Below are 18,340 nucleotides of genomic sequence, written 5' to 3' on the forward strand. Positions count from 1 at the left end.
AAAAAAAAAAAAAAAAAGAATAATAATTGTAAATTATTTAAAGTTATTGGAGTACAGTGACAGTGACGCATGCCTGTGATCTCAGCACGCTGGGAAGCCAAGATGGTTGGATCACTTGAGCACAGGAGTTCGAGACCAGCCTGGGTAAGAGTGAGACTCGTTTCTACAAAACAAACATCAACAATTAGCCAGATATGGTGGTGCATGTCTGTAGTCTCAGCTACATGGGAGACTGAGGTAGAGGGATCACCTGAGCCCAGGAGGTCAAGGCTGCAGTGAGCAGAGATCATGCCACAACACTCCAACCTGGGTGACAGCAGAGACAGTGTCTCAAAAATAAATAATAAATAAATAAACTACCAATCAGATAGTAGTAACAGCTACAGGAAGGCGAAACAAGATTCTTAGGCTGTCAATTTTCCTAATATGTACACAACTTATTTATTTATTTATTTTATTTTATTTTATTTTATTTTATTTTCTGAGACAGAGTCTCACTCTTGTCACCCAGGCTGGGGTGCAATGGTGCGATCTTGGCTCACTGCAACCACCGCCTCCTCAGATATTTATTTTTCAATTTTTTTTTCTGAAATGGATTCTCTATTGCCCAGGCTGAGTGCAGTGGCATGATCATGGCTCACTGCAGCCTCAACCTCCTGGGCTCAAGAGATCCCCCACCCCCATCCCCTCCTGAGTAACTGGGACTGTAGGCATGCACCACCACACTCGGCTAATTTTTAATTTTTTGAAGCTGGGAGGCAGAGGGTGTAGTGAGCCAAGACAATGCCACTGCACTCCAGTCTGAGAAACAGAATGAGACTTTGTCTCAAAATAAATAAGTAAATAAAGTTTCCCTCTACCTTAAAAAATCATTAAGAACAAATGAGCTTTCCAGAAATATGCTCCATGTTTAGCCAGAGACTTCCATTCCTTCTTGCAAGTGGGCCCCAAAGGGCTGGGGGAGAAGACCATCACTTCCACGGCACGTTTCAGCTGCTTAGTCCCATCCCAAACTCTAGGATTGGGCAACAAATTCAAGATGTCACCAGACTAGGACAATAGGGAATGGTGAGACCTATGACAAACTGGAGAACACATGTTCCATTTTAAAAGGGCAAGCCAGGCCCAGGAACTCACGCCTGTAATCCCAGCACTATGGGAGGCCAAGGCAGGTGAATCACCTGAGGTTGGGAGTTCAAGACCAGCTTGACCAAAATGGAGAAACCCCGCCTCTACTAAAAATACAAAATTAGCCAGCTGTGGTGGTGCACACCTGTAATCCCAGCTACTCGGAAGGCTGAGGCAGGAGAATCACTTGAACCCAGGAGGTGGAGGTTGTGGTGAGCCAAGATCGTGCCATTGTACTCCAGCCTGGGCAACAAGAGCGAAACTCCGTTTCAAAAACAAAAAGGGTGAGTACAACCCAATTCCAACTTCCCTCCTACAGGGTGAAAGGCCCATCAGATCTTCTATTTTCCAGAAGAAATCAAACATGCAGAGTTTTATTTGAACTCTGCATTTTTAAATGTTAGCATCTAACTGAAACTTTTTTTTAAAACCCACTGTGAGTGAAACATCTGTGTGCTGGTGTGGCCTATGGGCCACCAATTTGCAAACATGGCTTTGCATCTGACTGAAAGTAATGCCCAACCACCTTTGTTTTCTTTGAGTTTCCTTCTTATATGTCTCATGATTTCTTTCCATTTCAGTATCAGATCTGGAGTCTAACTCACAAGTATTGAGGTAGAGGCCTTGTTAAAGGGATATTTAGTTACAAAAAGTTATTACTGCAGTTCTAAGTATTAGATATAATTAATAAATTCATAACAATAAATAATACATTTTTTAAAGACAGGGTCTTACTCTGTTGCCCAGGCTTGAGTGCTGCGGTGTGATCACAGCTCACCACCGCCTCAAACTCCCGGGCTCAAGCAATTCTCCAGCCTGGGCAACATAGCAAGACCCCATCTCTACAAAAAATTTAAAAATTAGCTGGGTGTGGTGCACCTGTAGTCCTAGTTTCTTGAGGAGATTGAGGTGGGAGGGCTGCTTGAGCCCAGGAGTTCAAGGCTGCAGTGAGCTATGATCACACCACTAAACTCCAACTTAGCCAAAAGAGCAAGACTCTGTCTCTGAATAATAATGGCCGGGTGCAGTGGCTCACACCTATAACCCCATCACTCTTGAGAGGCCGAGGTGGGTGAATCACCTCAAGTAGGGAGTTCAAAACCAGCCTGGCCAACATGGTGAAACCCCATCTCTCCTAAAAATACAAAAAAATTAGCCAGGCATGGTGGCGCGCGTCTGTAGTGTCACCTGCTCGGGAGACTGAGGCAGGAGAATCACTTGAACCTGGGAGGCAGAGATTACAGTGAGCCGAGATCACAGCACTGCACTCCAGCCTGGGCGACAGAAACAAAATTCCATTTCAAAAAAATAATAATTAATAATAATAAATTAAAAGAATTTATGATAGAATATGTTCAGAAAAAAAAAAGAAAAAGAAAAAGAATTTTCCCCAAGTGCCCTGAGCCCAGGATCTCACACTGATACCTCCCAAGTACCCCACTGTGTGTAATCCCCTGAGGCCACCAGGGGGCGCCCTGGGCTCTGTCCCTCAGGGAAGAATTTTCATTTGTATGTGACAGGCTGGGCCAGGGAGGAGATTATTCTAATTGGAGATTTCATCTCTGAGAAATAGGTTGTGCTGGAGGGAATCCTGTCACTGCTTCCCTAGGTTCTGCTTGAATTTATACACTCCCTGGGGCTCCCTGAGGATACAGTGAGCCAAGATCGCACCACTGCACTCCAGCCAGATACAAGGAAGGCTGGCTCCCCTCACCAGCTCAGCTGCCTAAGGGATACAGCCTACACGCCCCCCACCTTCAAAAGCCCAGGGCAGGCTTTTGAAGAGAAAGATCCAACCATGGGACCCTTTCCGCTAGAAACCGCCCTGTGCTGGCCTTAACGAGATAATCACACACAACGGATGGCTGTGCATCGGCAGCCCCTTATACCAACTTCTCTCAAAGAGCTGAAGTAGTTAACAATGGATTTGGGCCCCACAGCACCCTAGGGTGGGACGTGAATAATCAGAACCTCCCTCTATGCTCTGACTAAAAATATCCTACTGTGGCCGGGCGCGGTGGCTCAAGCCTGTAATCCCAGCACTTTGGGAGGCCGAGGCGGGTGGATCACGAGGTCAAGAGATCGAGACCATCCTGGTCAACATGGTGAAACCCCGTCTCTACTAAAAAACTACAAAAAATTAGCTGGGCATGGTGGCACGTGCCTGTAATCCCAGCTACTCAGGAGGCTGAGGCAGGAGAATTGCCTGAACCCAGGAGGTGGAGGTTGCGGTGAGCCGAGATTGCGCCATTGCACTCCAGCCTGGGTAACAAGAGCGAAACTCCGTCTCAAAAAAAAAAAAAAAAAAAAAAAAAATCCTACTGTGAACATAAGGCAGATGGCCAGGCTTGGTGGCTCATGCCTGTAATCCCAGCACTTTGGGAGGCTGAGGTGGACAGATCATGAGGCCAAAGGATCAAGACCATCCTGGCCAATATGGTGAAACCTGGTCTCCACTAAAAATACAAAAACTTAGCTGGGCATGCTGGCGTGTGCCTGTAATGCCAGCTACTCGGGAGGCTGAGGCAGGAGAATCGCTTGAACCTGGATGGCACAGGTTGCAGTAAACTGAGATGGCACCACTGCACTCCAGCCTGGCGACAGAGCGAGACTCTGTCTCAAAAAACAAAAAACAAAAAGAAAAAGAAAATAAGGCAGAGGCAGGCTCAGGGAAGAATCACCATCCACCAGCTGGCAAAAGGGAGGTGCAGTTTGGGGGCCTTCTGCTCTGGGGAACCTGCAGCCTCTGAGGTCTCTCAAAATCCCTCCCTCCATCCCAGCCCAACTGTCTTACCCCTGTCTGTGAAAACCCATCTGAAGTAGCTTGAATTATGTCCCAAAAGGTCTATGTTCAGGCTTGGCACGATGGCTCCCACCTGTAATCCCAACATGTTGAGAGGTTGAGGCGGCAGATCATTGGAGGCAAAGAGTTCAAGACCAGCCTGACCAACATGGTGAGACCCTGTCTCTACTGAAAATACAAAAATTAGCCATGTGTGGTGGCACGTGTCTATAGTCCCAGCTACTCAGGAGGCTGAGGCAGGAGAATTGCTTGAACCCGGGAGTCGGAGGATGCGGTGAGCCAAGATCGTGCCACTGCACTCCAGCCTGGGCAACGGAGCCAGACTCCATCTCAAAAAAAAAAGAAATTTTTTTTTCAAGGTGAAATAATCCTGAATTTAGGGTAGGTTCTAAATCCAATGTCTAGTGTCTTTATGAGAAGAGAGATTTGAACACAAAGAAGAAATCCACAAGAAGATAAAGGAAGAGACTGGAGTGAGGCAGCCACAGCCAGGGAAACAGGATCTGCCAAAAACCAGAGAGGCAAGGAGGATTCCCTCCTGGAGGCTCTGAGGGGACACGGCCCCGCCAGCTCTTTCATTTCAGACTTCTGGCCCCCAGGACTATTAAATAACATAATTGGTGGTTTTTTTGTTTGTTTTTTGTTTTGTTTTTGAGACAGAGTCTCACTCTGTCACCCAGGCTGGAGTGCAGTGGTACGATATGGGCTCACTGAAACCGCCCCTTGGGTTCAAGCAATTCTCCTGCCTCAGCCTTCCAAGTAGCTGGGACTCCAGGCAGTGCGACCACCATGCCTGGCTGATTTTTTTTGTAATTTTAATACGGACAGGGTTTCACCATATTGGCCAGGCTGGTCTTGAACTCCTGACCTCAAGTGATCCACCCACCTCGGCCTCCCAAAGTGCTGGGATTACAGGCACCAGCCACCATGCTTGGCTAAATTTTTGTATTCTTAGTAGAGATGGGATTTCATTATGCTGGCCAGGCTGATCTCCAACTCCTGACTTCATGATCTGCCTGCCTTGCCCTCACAAAGTGTTGGGATTACAGGCGTGAGCCACGGCACCCAGCTTTTTTTTTTTTTTTTTTTTTTTGAGACAGAGTCTCACTCTATCACCCAGGCTTGAGTGCAGCAGCACAATCTCGGCTCACTGCAACTTCCACCTCCTGGGTTCAAGCAATTCTCCAGCATCAGCCTCCCAAGTAGCTGGGATTACAGATGCCCACCACCATGCCCAACTAATTTTTGTATTTTTAGTAGAGAGAAGGTTTCACTATATTGGTCAGGCTGGTCTTGATGGTCTTGAACTCCTGACCTCAGGTGATCCGCCCACCTCGGCCTCACAAAGTGCTGAGATTTCAGGTGTGAGCCACGGCACCCAACCATAGGCTGGTTGTTTTAAGCCACCCAGTTAGTGGCAAGTTGCTATGGCAGCCACAGGAAACGGACACATGGCCTCTGCCATTGTGCATCGTGGCTGAAAGTTCGTTAGCCATATGACTTGGGGCAAGTCACCATGTCGCTGGCAGTCTACGTTTCCCTATATAAAATAATGGGGAGGCAGGTGCGATGGCTCATGCCTGTAATCCCAGCACTTTGGGAAGCTGAGGAGGGAGGATCACTTGAGGTCAGGAGTTCAAGACCAGCCTGGCCAACATGGTGAAACCCCGTCTCTACTAAAATTACAAAAATTAACCCGGCGTGGTGGCAGGTGCCTAAAATCTCAGCTACTTGGCAGGCTGAGGCAGGAGAATCTCCTGAACCTGGGAGGTGAAAGTTGCATTGAGCCGAGACTGCGTCACTGTACTCTAGCCTGGGCGACAGTGCGAGACTCCGTCTCAAAATAATAATAATCATCATCATCATCATCATCATCATGGAATAAGAACACTCCCCAAATTGCCAGGTTGTGGTGAGTACCCTGATGCCAGAAGGGGGCGTGGCCCACGGTAAATGCCCCACACACGTTGATCAGTTCCCTCCTGCCTCATGCCTCATCTCCTGTTAGGATGCACTGCCCCCATCCTGTTTCAGAATGCATGCATTTAACAAGTTCTAAGCCATGGAAAACTTAAAACTTTATTTACTTGGAAGGGAAGCTTAGAATGTGATTTAGCTGCATAGCTAGCATGGATAACAGATGTGGTTCAGGAGATCAAAATTTAATCTTAGGCCATGAAAAGCCCTAAGTGGCATGCCTCAGCCTGCCCAGTTTTCAGGTGTAGGGTTTGCCCAGATGTCCAGAGCTGAGCTGCCTGGTCCCTCTCTGCTCTCCCACGTTCTCCTGATGTGATATGTGCAGGAGACACAAGAATACATGGCTTGTGTTGGTCTAACGCTGGGAGCTCCTTAGGCCAGAGGCCCTTGCTGCAACCTTCTCTCTCCCTACTGCACAACAATCTCACCAGCCTCAAGGCTCAGCATTAACCTGGCCTCCAGCAGGAGCCTCAGTCCTAGCTGGAGGCCTGGCCCCTTTGGCTGGGCTGAATCAGGCCCTGCTCCGTGCTCGGGTCATGTTCAGGGTATGACCAGGCTGTAGCCCTGCCCCTGGCTTCCCGCCTTTTGGATTCTCTGAAGCAGGAGAGAGTGTGGTGATTTGATTTTTTTTTTTTTGAGATGGAGTCTCACTCTGTCGCCCAGGTTGGAGGCCAGTGGCACAATCTCAGGTCACTGCAACCTCTGCCTCCAGGGTTCAAGCGATTCCCCTGCCTCAGCCTTCCAAGTAGCTGGGATTATAGGCCCACACCACCACGCCCAGATAATTTTTTTGTATTTTTAGTAGAGATGTGGTTCACCATGTTGACCAGGCTGGTCTCGAACTCCTGACCTTGTGATCCGCCTGCCTCAGCCTCCCAAAGTGCTGGTGAGCCACCGTGCCCGGCTGAGAGTGTGATAATTTTAAAAAGCCAACCGTGCTGGTAATCCGGGCTTTACACCTCGCTGTCCTACAAGTCAGTAAGACCCAGGAGAGACCATGTCAACGAGCAAGTGTGTTCCGTGGTGGGGAATTGACGGCCCCAAGAGAAAAAAGCAGTTCATACCTTCCACGGTCATGGGATTCACAGGCTCGCACATTTGACCCTGCACTGGCCTGTTTTCATCCTATGGTGTCTGAAATTTTTGGCTCTAGTTTACTGAGCTCTTAAAGGCTCTGTGCTAAGGTGTCAGCTCACTGAGTCCTCATGAACACGATGCTGTACTCCAACCACTGCATTCCCCAAGGGCATTCAGCTGGCTAACGGATGGCACAGGGATTCAGTCTGATCCAGAACTTTTGGTCTTCAAATAACACCTGGACACAGACTGGTGGACACCTGTCATCCCAGCACTTTGGGAGGCCGAGACAGGCAGATCACTTGAGGCCAGGTGTTCGAGACCAGCCTGGCCAACATGGCAAAATCCTGCCTCCACTAAAATACAAAAATTAGCCGGGTGTGGTGGCATGTGCCTGTAATCCCAGCTACTGGGGAGGCTGAGGCAAGAGAATCACTTGAACCCAGGAGGCAGAGGTTGCAATGAGCCAAGATCACACCTGAACCCAGGAGGCAGAGGTTGCAGTGAGCCAAGATCATGTCACTGCCAGCCTGGGAGACAGAGCAAGACCCTGTCTCAAAAAAAAAAAAAAAAAAAATTTAGTGACACATGGGAGTTTAGTGGTGGGGACTGGAGCATAAGGGGTCAGCTGTTAATTACTTCCTGCTGATTGTAGCCATTCAGGAACATGAGCCACGAAACCTAGGATATTTTATTTTATTCATTTTTGTTTATTTATTTTGTTGAGACAGGGTCTCACTGTGTTGCCCAGGCTGAAGTGCAGTGGTGCAATCTCAGCTCAATGCAACCTCTGCCTCTCAGGTTCAAGCGATTCTCCCACCTCAGCCTCCCAAGTAGCTGACATGACAGGCGCCCACCATTAAACCTGGCTGATTTTTGTGTTTTTTGGTAGAGATGGAGTCAAACTCCTGACCTCAACTGATCCGCCCGCCTCAGCTTCCCAAATGTAATGTAAGTGCTGGCATTACAGACAGGAAACGCCATGCCTGGCCAAGCCAGGATATTTTATAAGAGGCTCCAGATTTGTTTAATGTTGGAAACTAATTACCAAAATCCATTTAATGCTATGCAGGCCGAATGTGATGCCTGCAGGCTGGGGATTTGTGCCCTTCATCCCAGCAGCATGATTTGTAAATAAAATGCATGCAGTCACCTCCATATCTTCTGACTAAATTTGGGACGGCCTCTTGAGATGGAAGAAAATCACTTTCTCTACAGCCACCAAAAAAGCAGCACACAGACCCTCCCACTGACCAGCAGTCATACCCCAGAGCAAGTTACTTAACCTCTCGGTACTTCAATTTACTCATCTGTAAAATAGGGATAGTAAAAGTACTGCAAAGAACTGTTGGAAGGTTAAAACGAGTTTCTGCAAGGAAAACACCCCCAGTAGTACCAAGTCATGAAGATGCATCATTTCATATTTTCACAAGCTGCCCATGATCCCCCTGAGGGACAGGAGGAGGTCTGGGCTGCTTGCACTTTGTCTAAACTGCTACCCCAGGCCTCCTCCACATCATCAAAGGGTCTAGAACAAGTGTAGCCTCAGGCCAATCAGGTAGGTAGAGGTGAGGGACAGGAGGAGCCGAATTTCATCCCTAGGAGGACATCTGTTCCCAGAACCAGCAACACCAAACAGAAATAGATCAGAGACACAAAGACGCTTTTAAAGGAAAAAATAGCCTAGGCCAGGCACAGTGGCTCATGCCTGTAACCCCAGCATCTTGGGAAACTGCGGGGGGAGAATCGCTTGAGCCCAGTAGTTTGAGACCAGCCTGGGCAACGTAGTGAGACCCCATTTCTACAAATTAAAAATCGGCCAGGTATGGTGGCATGCACCTGTAGTCCCGGCTACTTGGGAGGCTGCAGTGAGCCAAGCTCACGCCACGGTACTCCAGCCTACGCAGCAGAGTAACACTCTGTCTCGATGGTACGAAATAAAAAAATAAGGCCGGGTATGGTGGCTAACACCTGTAATCCCAGCATTTTGGGGGGCCGAGGTGGGCAAATCACAAGGTCAAGAGATCAAAACCATCCTGGCCAACCTGATGAAACCCTGTCCCTACTAAAAGTACAAAAATTGGCTGGGTATGATGACGCATGCCTGTAATCCCAGCTACTCGGGAGGCTGAGGCCGGAGAATCGCCTGAACCCGGGAGTCGGAGGTTGCAGTGAGCCAAGATCTCTCCACTGCACTCCAGCCTGGTGACAGAGCAAGACTCCGTCTCAAAAATTAATTAATTAATTAAAGTAAAAAAAGACTTTCCAAAAGCATGGAAAGCCATTTCTTCTTCAGATCAGTATACTTGCTTTGGGTTTTTTTTTCAGGCAGAGTGCTCTGTTGCGCAGACTGGAGTGCAGTGTAAGATCATGGCTCACTACAGCAGTGACCTCCTGAATGGCTGGGTCTACAGGCACATGCCATCACGCCTGGCTAAAATATTGTATTTTTTTGTAGAGATGGGGTCTCCCTGTGTTGACCAGGCAGGGCTCAAAACTCCTGGCCTCAAATGATCCGTCCACCTCAGCCTCCCAAAGTGCTGGGATTACAGGCATGAGCCATCGTGCCCGGACTGAACCCAGTGAAGTCTGACCTAGCTGTACCCCAGGCCCAACACAATGTTTCCTACATGAATACAGTCAACAAATGAACTACCAATCCTGAGTACTTTGCAGCTGAAGAAGAAACTTAAATTCAGTTTCCAACCCCAGGAGGCAGCTAGCTGGCTTCCCTGGGGCATCAGACATTGGAGAAGGTAGCCCAAATGCCTGAGGCCTCAACCAAAATGCCTTACTAATGCTGAGACAAGAGGAAATTCCATGCAATGGCAGACACACAGGAGCTCTGCAGTCATCCCTGGGTCCTCATCCCAGCTCCATCATCCACCTGCTGTGCGACCTCAGGCGTGCCCCTTACCCTTCTCATTCCACTTCCTCATCCATTCAATGCACATTGTAATGAAGACCTCCAAATGGCACGAAGCTACGTGGTGCCCGCATTGGCTGGCCAGGTCAAGGACTGCGGGGCTGTACAACCTGCTCATGTGAAACTGATGCATACTCCATGAACGCTGGCCCAGGACAGAAAGGCTTCCTCGAAAGGAGGGAGGGGTCCATCTCTCGAACCCCGTGACAGCAACTGCTGCACACGTCATACCTGCTGGTGGGGACTCAGGTTTCCCACAAGCGCTAAGAAAAAAAGCTTGTCGGCCACAGAGTGAGCTTCCAAAAGGGGTCCTCTACAGCTCTTTTTTTTGAGAGTCTCGCTCTGTCGCCAGGCTGGAGTGCAGTGGTGCAATCTCGGCTCACTGCAACCTCCGCCTCCCAGGTTCAAGTGATTCTCCTGCTTCAGCCTCCTGAGTAGCTGGGACTACAGGTGTATGTGTGTGTGCCACCATGCCCAGCTAATTTTTTTTTTTTTTTTTTTTTTTTTTGGTGGGTGGGGTTTTCTTTTTTTTTTTTTTTTTTTTTTTTAGTAGTGATGGGGTTTCACCATGTTGGCCAGGCTGGTCTTGAACTCCTGAATTTCAAGTGATCTGCCCACCTTAGCCTCCCAACGTGTTGGGATTACAGGTGTGAGTCACCGCGCCCGGCCCTCTGCAGCTCTTAATGGTGGCTTCTGCTTGGACACCCTACCTAGGCTTTCATGGACCAAGGCCCCCAGGAGCCACCTCCCATCACCCGCCTGGATGCCTCAGAGTAATCTGCACAGAGCCACCCTGAGCTGAGTTGCACGTGTCACACTGAACACAGGACCTGCCCGGCCCTCCTCAGCCGCCCAGCCCCAGATGCCATTCCTGCCCACCTTCACACCCTCCAGGAGTGCCTGGGGGTCCTCGATGCCCTCAGGGACACACTTCTTGTTCTCTGGAAGGGATTCCAGTTTCTCCACCAGAGCTTTCAGGCCCTTCAGTTCAAACTCGGTGAGATGGGTCCATTTGGCAGCAGCCTCCGCAGCAGGAGAGCCAGTGGGCGTCTTGGGGTAGTCCACGGGCAGCGTGGTGGACTTGACACTCTCCTCTGACTCGTTGGACAAAGTCCTTTTGAGGAACCGCAGGGCAGGCGCTTTGGGCTTCTTCCCGGGGGCCTCCTGGTCCTCAGAGGGTGTGCTGGTGGGTGAGGCAGAGCCCTCGGTGGGTGGCTTGGGCGTCCTGTCTCTGCCCTCGCCCTCCTCATCCTTCTCCTCCTCCTCCTGAGGCTGCTGATCACAGGCCTCCTCCTCCATCTCCAGCCAGGAATCCGAAGAGAAACCGTCTATGCTGGGCTTCCTCGGGGCATCTGTGGGGGCAGGGTCACATGAAAGACCGAAATGATCCCTAACTCCCTGCAAAGTCTCTGGAACCTCTACTCGCCCCAAGTCCCCTTTACTCCAGAGATCAAGCTTCTCTGACAATCCTAACAGTCAGTGCCTCCAGCCTCTGGAAAGGCGGTGGTGGACACAGGTTCAGATCCCCACCCTGCTGCTTCCCGGCTGTGTGCACCCACATGGGCTGTCTCGTCTCTCAACACTGGCACTTTATTTATTTACATAAAGATGGTCTCGCTTAGTAGCCAAGGCTGGACTGTAGGGCACAATCTCAGCTCGCTGCAACCTCTGCCTCCTGGGTTCGAGTGATCCTCCCACTGGTGGACCCACTCTACTCAGCGAGTTTATTTAAGCTTTTTTTGTAGAGATGACGTCTCACTATATTGCCCAGGCTGGTTACTGACACTTAACTTTTTCTTTTTTTGAGACAGAGTCTTGCTCTGTTACCCAGGCTGGAGTACAGTGGTAAACCCCGTGCCCCTCGCCCCCGGGTTTAAGCGATTCTCCTGTCTCAGCCTCCTGAGTAGCTGGGATTACAGGCATGTGCCACCACACCAATTTTTGTATTTTTAGTAGAGACGGGGTTTCACCATATTGGCCAGACTGATCTTGAACTCCTGACCTCATAATCCGCCCACCTTGGCCTCCCAAAGTGCTGGGATTATGGGCGTGAGCCACCGCACCTGGCCAACGTTTTAATGTCTAAAAATAAGTCAAGGCTGGGTGCAGTGGCTCATGCGTGTAATCCCTATGCTTTGGGAGGCCTAGGCGGGTGGATTGCTTGAGCCCAGGAGTTTGAGACCAGCCTAAGAAACATGGCGAAACCCCATCTCTACAAAAAAATGCAAAAATTAGCTGGGTGTGCTGATGTGCAGGTGCGGTCCCAGCTACACGGGAGGCTGAGACAGATCACTTGAGCCTGGGAGGTGGAGGCTGCAGTGAGCCATGAATGTGCACCACTGCACTCCAACCTGGGCAAGAGAGCAAGGCCCTATCTCAAAAAATAATAATACTAAAATAAAAATAAGCTAAAAGAGCAACCATTATATGATTCACCTCAAGTGAAATGTCCCGAGCAGGGGATATGTGTAGTTGCCTAGGGCTGGGGAAGAAGGGGGGTGAGTAGACAAGAAAACGACAGCTAAAGGATAACAGTTTCTTTCTTTCTTTTTTTTTGAACCAGAGTCTCGCTCCATTGCCCAGGCTGGAGTGCAGTGGTAGGATCTTGGCTCACTACAACCTCCGCCTCTCGGGTTCAAGGGATTCTCCTGCTTCAGCCTACCAAGTAGCTGGGATCACAGATGTGCACCACTGTGCCTGGCTAATTTTTGTATTTTTTAGTAGAGACGGGGTTTCACCATGTTGGTCAGGCCGGTCTCAGGTCCACCCACCTCACCCACCTCAGCCTCCCAAAGTGATAGAATCTTTTTTTTTTTTGAGACGGACTTTTGCTCTTGATGGCTAAGTTGGAGTACAATGGCGCAATCTTGGCTCACTGCAACCTCCACCCCACAAGTCCAAGTGATTCTCCTGCGTCAGCCTCCCGCGTAGCTGGGATTACAGGCGCACGTCACCAGGCCTGGCTAATTTTTTGTATTTTTAGTAGAAATGGGGTTTCACCATGTTAGCTAGGCTGGTCTCAAACTCCTGATCTCAGGTGATCTGCCCGCCTCGGCCTCCCAAAGTGCTGAGATTACTTTGATGAAGTGACAGTGACAGCCATGGCACCTAGCTGGATTTTTTTTTTTTTTTTTTTTTTTTTTTGAGACAAAGTCTCACTTTGTTGCCCAGGCTAGAGTGCAATGGCACAATCTCGGCTCACTACAACCTCCACCTTTCAGGTTCAAGAGATTCTCCTGCCTCAGCCTCCCAAGTAGCTGGGATTACAGGTATGTGCCACCACACTCAGCTAATTTCGGATTTTTAGTAGAGATGAGGTTTCACCATGTTGGCCAGGCTGGTCTTGAACTCCTGACCTCAAGTGATCCACCGGCCTCAGGCTCCCAAAGCGCTGGGATTACAGGTGTGAGCCACCGCACCCTACCCTGGGTTTCTTTTTGAGGTGATGAAAATGTAAAACTGACTGCAGCAGTGGCCACACGGATCTGTGAATAGACTAAAAACCACTGGATTCTACACTTTAAATGGTGAATTTTGTAACGCAGAAACTATATCCCAACAGAGCTGTTTAAAAAATATAAGGCAAAGTAAACATCCTCAGAAGGCCGTGGTGCAGAATACACAGGCATCCCCGGGCACAGGCGCTGGCACACAGCAGCTCTGCATGGAGGGGATGTCTCCCTCATGTCACCCCTTCTCATTGGCAGATGGACTGGGAGAGCCAGAGGGAAAGCAGTGGCAAGAAAACCTAAGGAAGATGTGGGTACTGGTTATCCAAGCACCACTGCGGGATTTCTTCCTGTGCCTATGAATGGCATGTTCTTCTTCTGCCCTAAATACCCAAGTGACAGAGCCAGCCCTTAGCTTCCTGGCCTGGGAACTACAGACACTCAGAAAGCCTCTCGCTCTCCCCAGCCTCTGTCCCCGGGGGATTGTGGAGTTACTGCAATCACAGTGGCTCTCACGCTATTTCAGGATCATTTTCCTTCTCTCCTACCAGGCTGGGAGCTCCAGAAGGGCAGGTTGTAAGGTTTTGGGACTTTCCAACTCCTGAATATCGCATCATCGGGTGGGAATGAGGCTCGTGACAGACCTCACAGGCAAAGACTTCCCAATGAGGACCCCAGCAGAAACACTGGTTCCCCGTCACATGCCCAGCCTGGAACCCTTGTATATCATTAACGATGGGACACAAGGGAAGGAGCGGAAGAGGCTTACTGTAAAGGGGGAATAAAAGAAGAATCTAAAAATCCTAGAGGCTGCAGAGAATATTGTGCAGACCCTCAAGGAGACTGACCAATCTCATCTTTCTATCCCCTCGTTAAAAAAAAAAAGAAGATGCTGTATCTGAGATGCTGCAGATTCTACATCATCCAGGAAAACCCTTGTACAACAACAGCTCAGACACAGCCAAGAGGAATCACGTTCTTCCTCTAGATTGCTGGTCGGGGCTTGCTGTCACAGCCAGATGCAACTTCAGGGCAGGCATCTGTGAGTCCAGATTCAAGGGCAGAGCCGTATTGGGGGTGATGGTGTCCCTTTAAGTACTGGCAGCAGAGCAGGGTGCTGTAGTGGCTCCAAACACTCTCTCCTGCTCCTCCAGGCCTGTACCACCCACCCTGGTCACCCCTCCCGCTGCCTCAAAGACAGCCTTGGGTTTTCGGGGGTATCTCACAGGCTGGCTCCTACATAGATAAAAACCCAGCCTCCAGTGCAGGGGAAAAAAATCAGTGTCTACGGAAGAACCAAAAGAATGAGGCATCTCTGCTCTGTGGGGTGATCCTGCTTCAGCGGCCATGCCAGGGCGGCCCCTACCTGCACCTGCACAACCATGGGCTGGAGGCCACACACATGACTCTTTTGGGGACACGAGTTCATTTTCTTGGAGTCTGTATTCCAGGTGGGAAACTGACAAGAATGGCTTCTCCTGAGGGGTCCCTAGGATTCTGCTCAATACACTGATCCAGTGAATCCCAAGAACCCAGGGAGTGTCTCCAGGCCCCACTGAGAAAACGGTTTCTGCCCCAGCTGTGCAGCCGAATCCGGGGGCTCCCTGCAGTTCACTCACCAATAAGCATCGACTCCCTCTGGTATTCCTGAGTGAGGTGGGAGCGCTGGGTCACACAGTACACGTATCTCTCCAGGACATACCAGCACATCTCATAGTAGAAGGGGTAACGGAATTTTGGCTGCACCTGAAAGCAAAGACGCGGGCAGGCGGAGGTCAGTTTCCAGAGGGTGAAGGGGGAAGGTGGGAGAGAAGTGCAGGGCAAGTTCCCTGTGGGTGAGGGTCACTGTCATCATCTCAGCGAGAGCGTGGATGGCGGAGGGGAGAAATGGTGGGGTGCTGGAAGGGGGATGCCGGCAGCATGCACAAATGAGGCGGAGGATGAGGCCGCATGAGCACCTCATCTCAAAGGTCCCTGAGCTGCAAGCATCGGAGGTTGGATGGGGGCCACGTGGTGCTCCTGTGAGATGCAGAAAAACAGAATTCTCCCCTAACCTGCCTGCAGAGGGTGTGGGCACCTGCAGGTAGCTGCCTGATTCTAGCTGCAACAGACATAGGTTCCTCCTTGTTTCTGAAAATTCCTGCACAGATTCTGCTGTTCCTCCCTCCCGCCTGAAAACCAGAAATCAACTTCCAAGCCTTACCGGTTTGCAGACAGGTTACTGAGCCTCCTCCTGCTCCTTGGGAGGGAGGCCAGGCCAGCGGACCAACGAGGGAAGGGGGTGTGGCCTCACCTACCTCCAGGGGCGGGGCCTTGCAGGGGTCCACCTCCTGCTCCTCCCCACATCCACCTGCCACTGCCCAGCCAGCACGGCCACAAGGACTCCCTCAGACAGGGTTCCTAGGTATGACCTGAGACCATCCTGATGCTGAGGGAGACACACTGGGTCTGGAGCAGGAGATCCCTTTTGTCCCACCTCTCTTCTATAAAAACAGAGACAGGGTCTCACTGTCACCCAGGTTGGAGTGCAGTGAGCGACCACGGCTCACTCAGCCTCGACCTCCTGGGCTCATGCGACCCTCCTGCTTTAGCCCTGTGAGCAGCTGGGAACACAGGCACGCGCCACCACGCCTGGCTGGGGAATTTTTGTATTTTTTGTAAAGATGGGGTTTGCCATGTTGCTCGTTGGCTGTTTATTACAGAAGAGGAAGTAAATGTGGAGACAGCTTTGTGCACTAGAACTGTCAAAAGGCATGAGCCCCGGGAGATTCCATGGGGGGCTGTACAGATGTCACCGAAAGATGGGAAGGAAGCAACGCCACCGATGGGCCTCTCCTGCAGAGGCCACATGATGGTCTCACACGTCCACATTCGTACCTTGCTCCCTTGCTGTCTTGCCAAGAGGGTATCTGCCGGGGCCAGAGAGCCCTCCTCCCCTCCCTGATGCTGTGCAAACTCAGAGAGTGTGATGGTGAACAATTACACTCTCCCACCTTCTAATCACACTCCCCTGCCCCTAATAACATTGTCACTCCCCTAATCACTCTCTCTCATCCCCCCATTCACACTCTCCTAACCCCCAATTATTCCCCACCCCCATTCACACTCCCACACCCCACTCACATTCTCCCAACCCCCAATCACACTCCCCACCCCCTTAATCACACTCTCCACCACCCAATCACACGCCGCACCCCCAATCATGCAGGCCACCCCCCATTCACTCTCCACCCCAATCATATTCCCCAGCCTCCTAATCACACTCCCCACCCTCCTAGTCACACTCCCCACCCTCCTATTCAGTCTTCACCCCCAATCACACTCTCCACCCCCAATCACACTCCCTACCCTCCTATTCACACCCCCCACCCCCACTCACACTCACCACCTTCTTATTCACACTCCACCCCAATACATTCCCCACCCCCAATCACAATCTCCGCCCTCCTAATCACACTCCCCACCCTCCTATTCATACCCCCCATGCCCCAATCACACTCTGCATCCCTCCTATTCACATTCTCCACCCCAGTCACACCCCCACCCTCCTATTCACACTCCCCAACCCCCTAATCACACTCCCCATCCCCAACCACACTCTGCCACCCCCTCCCTAATCAGACTCTCCCACCCTTCCAATCACACTCACCCACCCTCACTGCTCTGTTCTCTGCTGCCGATAAACGAACAGGTGACATTCCCCATCTGGGACAAAGACAACTAGAAGCAGACCTCGGTTCTCCTTTTGCCCTAAAATGCTATTTTCCTGCATTTCCCAAAGTGCCTGTCTGGACCCAGCCATCTCTGAGAGTCCTGGCTGTCACTCAGCTACTGGCCTCAAGGCCTCCTCCGACTTCGGGGACCTCCTTTCTCTGCCTACAGGCTGGGTGCTCGGGTGCTCGGGTGCTCGGCTCTGCCTGCCCCTGATGGATGGAATGCTTTGGAATGGGATCATGGCCGCCACATGCTCTTCAGCCCACAGGGGATGCACGGAGTGGGAACCATCATCTAGCGGTTTCCTTGGCTCCAGCTCCTTTCCTGAGAAGCCCAGTTTCAGTGCTGGGAGAGTAGTCATTTTTTTTTTTTGTAGTTACTAGATCACTGCCCTCTGGAGTTTAAAAAGAGGGGCTCTTTGGCAGGAAGCAAACTTTGAATTCCTATGAAAAAGGAGTTAGGGGACCTCAGCCCCACCTCTATTCAAGACAAAGGGACAAAAGATTTTGGAACAAATGACGAATATCTAAAGAGCAGGCTGAGGACACGCAGCCCCTCATCCACATTTCCTGACCTGAGACTTGACTGGTAAAATCTGAAGTCGGTTTTGACTTTTCAAATCTTTTTGACACCAACTGAGCCACACCATGACCTGGGAATCTTTCTAAGTTAGGAGGGAAAAACTGGGAGGCTGCATTTCAGGAGGGAAGGATAAGTGTCCCTTCTTTGTTGCTGAACCCAAGGGAAACCAGCTGGGTGGAAACAAATGCTGATGAAGGAATTCAAATTTCTTTTTTTATTCTTTTATTTTTTTTTTCCCAGAGAGGACTGCGGGAAACAAAAATCTGCAAAGAGTTGACTTACAAACAGGTTGTCGCCTTCCACCCTTCGCCTTCAAAAGGTTTCAGCCACATGCCTAGGGACATTAAACATAGGGTTGCTCAACATCACTTGTTGACAGATCGGAGCCTCACCAAATCGAGTTAACCAATGTCAGTCCCAAATGAAAGGCAAGGCAGTCACAAGGCATGCAATGCTCCCAGCCTGCAGGTCATCCGTCTGCCAGAGGACCTCAGGGCCCACTCACTGGCACCTGGCCTCCGCCCTTCCTCGGAGGCCCAAGTCGTCTTCGAGCTGAGTGACCCTCAGGAGATGAGAACGAAAGGGTTTTCGGGTGGCTCTAGGACTCCCAGGTCTCAAGGACTTGAAAAAGTAAAAATGTGAGAGTGGGTGGAAGTGTCCTACAATTTGTTTTTCTCCTGGAAA

At 50.4% G+C, this 18,340-nt stretch overlaps 1 protein-coding gene across 16 annotated transcripts in view; it reads right to left on the reverse strand.

Moving 5' to 3' along the window:
• KDM2B (lysine demethylase 2B) overlaps positions 1–18,340 on the reverse strand; it is a 162,651-nt gene that overhangs the window by 78,305 nt on the left and 66,006 nt on the right. For all 16 annotated transcript variants that reach the window (XM_017544268.2, XM_017544262.2, XM_037744193.1 and 13 more), the window contains 2 exons: positions 14,980–15,106; positions 10,791–11,263 (listed from right to left, as the gene is read on the reverse strand). In XM_017544268.2, coding sequence (XP_017399757.1) covers positions 10,791–11,263; positions 14,980–15,106 — 600 coding nt within the window. The remainder of the gene's footprint in view (positions 1–10,790; positions 11,264–14,979; positions 15,107–18,340) is intronic.

This window comes from Cebus imitator, unplaced genomic scaffold (assembly GCF_001604975.1).
Source record: "Cebus imitator isolate Cc_AM_T3 unplaced genomic scaffold, Cebus_imitator-1.0 Scaffold169, whole genome shotgun sequence".
Lineage (NCBI taxonomy): Eukaryota > Metazoa > Chordata > Mammalia > Primates > Cebidae > Cebus > Cebus imitator.